Consider the following 6,322-nt stretch of genomic DNA (forward strand, 5'->3'; position numbering starts at 1 on the left):
TTAAACTCATGATTACTTTAATTTCTAGAAAACTATAATTTAAGACAAAAAAATGTTTTATATTTGATATAAATTTGTAATAAAAAAATACATTAATATATTAATAAAGTTGATAAAAGTTGGCGACACTGTATTTATATATATATATATATTATATTATATATATATATATTGCTTGTTTAGTTTTTTAAAATAATTATAAATTATTTTTTTCTAATTATAATTAAGTACTAATTACTATCTTGTATTACATAACATTAATAACAAAATCTATAAATAATTATAATTATAAAAAAATTATTTCTAAAATATTTTTTTAAAAAAATAAACAAGCTATTTTTATGGGATATATATATATATATTAATTTTGCTAATTTTTAACTAATAAACAATAATTAACATAATATGTCCCCAAATTATAGATCCAAAATAATATTTTTTTTATAAAAAATTAGACAAATTTTGTTTATAGAAATTTGTTTTTATTATTATTATTTTTTTAAAGTCATAAAAAATATTTATCACATTAAAAAAATTATACAATATATATGTACTGTATATTTATTACAAATTTTTTTTATAATTAATTAAAACTTTTACGAGTTATTTATATTTTACAATGTTTTGTTACTACATTTACAAATTAATTACAAAAACAATTAACATTTAACATAAATAAATAAATATTTTTAAAAATTATTTTAAAAATTTAATAGATTTTTGTATTAATACTTACAATTATTAATACAGTATTTATATATATATTAACTGTATTATGATATCAATTAGAAAATAACAATTATTACATAAAAATTATTTTAATTAATTAATATTATAGTAGAAAAATATAATAAATCTAAAATAATTGACGTTGATGAAAAATGTATAATATACTAATAATATACTAATAATAAATAATAATAGATATAAACACAAACATAACCACTAAAAAAAATTTTTTATAAGCAATCATAAAATAATAGCACTCAATATAATGATTGTCATCAAATGGGTTATTATTATTATTATTATTTTATTTTTTTTTTGTAATTTTATTATTATTATTATAAAGATATACGAATTCTTTCGCATCATTTAATTTTTTAGAGTATATTTTATATATATATTTCTATATATATTAAAGTATTTTATTTTATTTTTCATTGTGACTATAATAAGATATTTATTTATTTATTTTTTGTTAACTAAATAGAGAGGTATTTCTACATAAAATAAATTTATTATATTTTTTTCAATATAATAATGAGTTCAACTAAAATTATTAGTGAAATATAGTATTTTTTTATATACAGTATATCACAATAATTATTAGTATTAGTATTATTGTTTAGTATCAATAAATATATCTTATTAGTAGATTTTAGTTTTAGCATTAGTTAGTTAGCAAACCTAATTAAAATGCTATAAATTTTATTTTGTATTAATAGTTTGATGTTTTTTTGGAACTAAATAATGCTTTTTTAATATCTAATATATTTATAAATTAAACATTAATTAAAATAAATACAAAATAAAACAAAACAATATATATAACAAACAACAAAAAATATATAACAAAAAATATTTAATTATCAATTCTGTGATCTGTCTTTAACAACAACAACAAAAAAAACAGTTATTTATTTATTTTTAGTTATCAAGTGATTACTTATATTTTATATATGATATTAATCATACAGTATATGTCTTATATCATGGACACCCTGTATAGTGACACACATACTGTAGTATTATTATTATTAAAATACTATAATATTATTATATACAGTATAGATATTGGATGGCTGTCCTCGACTGGTATATGGCCTGTAATTATGGAGTTTTTTTTCTGGTTAGTCATCAATGACTTTCTGTAGCTCTTCCTCCCAGAGCCGCTCTCTCTCCTCCATCTTCTTTCGATGCATTTCTCTAATAAATTAATAGATAAATATTATAGATAAAGATTAATAAATAAAAATAAGACATAAAAAAATTTAATTAAAAAAATAAATAAATATTTATCACAATTACAATATATTGGATCACAAATTCTAGATATATATATATACAATAGATAGGTATATAAAAGTATAGAAAAACATTATAATCATATAATATATCTAATTGATTATAATCTTAATTATATTATATTAAGATCTATAATAGACTGTATTATACTGTATATACAATATATTTAAAGCCTAAAGTATGGTCTGAGGACTGACCTAACAAAAGTTATAAAAAAATATAATTTAAAGGATTATTACAATATATAGTTACTATAAGATAATTATGTTTGTTATAGTATTATCATACAGTATATATATATATATATATATATATATATATATATATAACTTATAACTATATATAACCTTATATATATATGATTATATAGTATTATATTCAGTACACGTTTTTAATAAGTTTTGATAAATTACTTATAAATTGTAATGAAATGTCTTACACTTGAATACACTATTTATTTTTTTTGGTGCTATAGTTGTTATTTTTCAGTTGAATTTTGAAAAATTTATTATTAAATTTATTATAATTTTCTTTTGTGGTATGAAAAATAAATTATATAAAACAAAACACAAAAAAATCATTTATACTATATAATTGAATTAAAATTTGATTATTTAAAAAAAAGAAGAAATTGAATCAATACTCTTATAGTTAAACCAAAATAATAATAATAATAATAATAATAATAATAATAATAATAACATTATAATTAAATTATAACTATATTATTACAGAATTTATTTAATAAAAACTTTCATTTGCAATGTATTAGATTAAAAAAAAATTTTTGTATTATTATTATTATTATTATATATATATATAAGAAAAGTATTTAATTTAAAAAACAATTGTATTTAAATTCAAATGCAAATTCATTATAATTGTTAACAAAAATTATTTTTTTTGATACTAATGTTATTATAAATAGCATTAATGGCATTAATATTGTCTATAAAACTAACCCAACAAAACACACACACATATAATTCATTAGCATTTATTAGACATTTAATTAATTCATAGCACACTTCAACAAAAAATAATATTCAAAATACTATACATCATATAGAAGATTGAATTTGCATTAAAATAAAAATTATTATTTTTTTAAAAAAACAAAGATAATTTAATGTTAATTTTTGATTTAAAAAAAATTTTTTTTGAACAAAGAAAATGTTTTTAAAACATAACTTTAATTTTTTTGTTGTTGTTGAAAGAAACAACAAAAAACAATAATCTAATTATATTATTAAAACCATTAAAAAAACAATATTATTCATCAATTTTAATATACATTAATAGTATAGCAATTATTATGATTAAAATGTTTCTAAAAATATAATATATTTTGTTTTATTTTTTCTAAAAAAAATTATTAACATTTTAATTATAATATTTTATAGAATATTTCATTTTTATTTATATTAGAAATTTTGTAGAAATATTTTAGTTTTTTTTATTTTATTTTTTACTAAATTTTTTTTCTATAAACTACCTGATATTATATTAGAGATTTAGAAATTAAAAATTTTTGTTATTATTATTTGAAACACAAAATTTTAATAATAATAATAATAATAATACATAATATGAATATCAGTAAATCTCACTATAAATTTCAACAACAAAACTAATAATATTTTATATATACATACAGTAAATATATACTAAATATATATATATATAAAATTTCATTTATGTTCACAAAGAAAATTCAATAAAAATCTAGACTCACACATAAATATAACCAAAAAAAAAAACTTTTTTTATATATTATTTATTTGTTATTACATTATATCTGTATATACTATATATATTGTATTATATAAATATATTGAATATAAATTTGTAACAATACATTGGAGACATACATAGATAGATAGATAGATAAAATATATAAAGAGAAACAAAACTATGTTATACTGTACTATATCTTAAAACAAAAAATAATTTACTTTACTTTTTATATTTATTAGACGATAAAATTTGAAACTATAAGAAAAGATAGGTTTTATTTTTAGGTAGTTTAACACCACAAACACAATAATATTATTTCTAAGTTAATAATAATAATATTGCAATTATTATTATCACATATAATAAAAATTATGTTTAATATTATATATACTAAACTAAAAAAAATAAAAAGTTTTTTTTCTAAATTATATTTTTTGTTAATATTCAACATATATAATAATTTAGTTTTAAAATTATAAGTATATTAAAAGATCAAAATAAAATAAATGTAATCACGAATTCCTGAAAGGAATACGTATATGCATTCTATAAGTCGGTCTGTCTGTCGGTCTGTCTGTCGGTCTGTCGGTCTGTCTGTCGGTCTGTCTGTCGGTCTGTCTGTCCCACGAGGACATAGGTTCGAATCCACTATCCGCTACAAATTTTTTTTGAATTTTTTTTTTGTTTTTTTTTCTTATTTAAGTTTATTTTTTAGGAAATTGAAGAAAATGGTTTCCAAAAATTAATTAAAAAAAATTTTGAATTTTTTTTTGAATTTTTTTGAATATTGATTTTTTATTTTTTTCGTTTTTAAGTTTATTTTTAAGGAAAATAGTAGTTTATTTTGTAATACTGAATCATTTGATACCCCACATGACTATAGTTGTTTATTTTGTCATACTAAATCGTTTGATACCCTACATAACTATAGTTGATTTTATTTTATCATACTGAATTTAATTTTTAATTATGATTAGGAATTCGTGTGGAAATGCTTTCTAGCATTCTCAACTGGTTTTTTTTTGAATTTATTAAAAAGTCTTATACAGAAAAAAACAGTTTTATTCATGAGATTAACAAATTCAACGAAAGATATTTAATGCATTTTCAAATCATAAACTAATTTTTATTGAAAAAATTTTATCACTAAAAATGTATTTTTTGTTTTGTTTTTACTATTTATAGATAATTTTCTTCTCAATGTTAGTCTCATATTATTATATATATATAATATTATATATATATATATATGAAAGCAATAAGTTAGACATAAAATTAAGAGTTTATTTATAAATATATTTATATTTATTATAAATTATATACCAGGAGTAGTATATAGTAGTCAGTCATACTGTGCAAGTAATGATTGCATTAATACAGTAATCAATTTATTAGTATAAAAAAAATTATTATTAATTAATTTACTTAATGTTAAAGTTTTGTTTGTTTTATTATTTTTATTTTTTGTTGGTATCAAATATGACACAAATAATAATGACTTTGAAAACTATACTAAGATTTATATAAATATCATAAAATATAAATATACTGTATATCTGATTTCATGTATAAACATCATCAACAATAACAACAAAAAATTTAAATAACAAAATTATTAAGTGTTTAGTCATCTATTGATTGAGATTTTTTTAAAATCATATTAAATTCAATAACAATAACAAAATTTCTATAATAGTTTTAATCATTAGTCGTAATTATAATATAGGGAATAAAAAAATTTATTTAAAAAAAACAAAATATTATTGAAATATTAATAACTAAAATATACAGTAAAATGATTTATAGTACTCTAATTAATAATTAGTAATTATAATAATAATTATTATTATTAAATAAATAAACTTTAACCTTACTTTTCCCTATTATAGACAATAAACTGTTGTTGTATAGACTCCAGGCACTTTTCCATTGCCGATAGCTGTTCCACTACTCCATCATCGGCACCGCCATCACCATAGTTGGTGTCACCACCACCACCACTACTACCACTACTAATTAGTAAACTATTTTGCCTATCAATGGCTATCCGTTTCATTGATTGTTGTTTTTGCAATCGTTTCTTCTTTTTGTGCAATGGATTCGCTTCGATGATCATCTCTTCCAACTCAAAGGTCGGATCACAGTTTAGCTGATCTTTTGGCGGCTGAAACTCTGGTGTTTCCCGTCTCTGGAGTACACTATCGAAGTTAAGATTGGCATACAATGCCGATTGTTTTATATCTTGAATACAACTGAGCCGTACAGTCGGATCGTATATCAGGAGTCGTTGTAGTAATTGTTGACACGATTGGCTAATATGTGGTGTATTAGTAGTGCCGCCGCCGCCGCCACCGCCGCCGGTAAACTGTTGTTGAAGACACTGGTATTTTTGTTTTTGCATTGTCAATATCTGATCCAATGGTGTAGTCGAGTGTATATCGTATGGCCGCTGGCCGTACAGCATCTCGTAGGCACAGCAGCCCAATGACCACCAATCGGCCTAATATTAATGATAATAATAATAGTGATAATAATCGGGTATTTGTTTAGTTTGTTT

At 19.1% G+C, this 6,322-nt stretch overlaps 1 protein-coding gene across 1 annotated transcript in view; it reads right to left on the reverse strand.

The window, feature by feature from the left end:
- Positions 1 to 1,814: 1,814 nt before the first annotated feature.
- Positions 1,815 to 6,322, reverse strand: part of LOC128966001 (serine/threonine-protein kinase 32B-like) — a 32,299-nt gene continuing 27,791 nt past the window's right edge. Inside the window, exons 6-7 of the mRNA XM_054312799.1 lie at positions 5,640 to 6,265; positions 1,815 to 1,929 (exon numbers count right to left, since the gene is read on the reverse strand). Coding sequence (XP_054168774.1) covers positions 1,854 to 1,929; positions 5,640 to 6,265 — 702 coding nt within the window. The 3' untranslated portion in view covers positions 1,815 to 1,853. The remainder of the gene's footprint in view (positions 1,930 to 5,639; positions 6,266 to 6,322) is intronic.

Source organism: Oppia nitens, unplaced genomic scaffold (assembly GCF_028296485.1).
Source record: "Oppia nitens isolate AA-2021 unplaced genomic scaffold, nextdenovo-longstitch-racon4-pilon3 scaffold19_pilon_pilon_pilon, whole genome shotgun sequence".
NCBI lineage: Eukaryota > Metazoa > Arthropoda > Arachnida > Sarcoptiformes > Oppiidae > Oppia > Oppia nitens.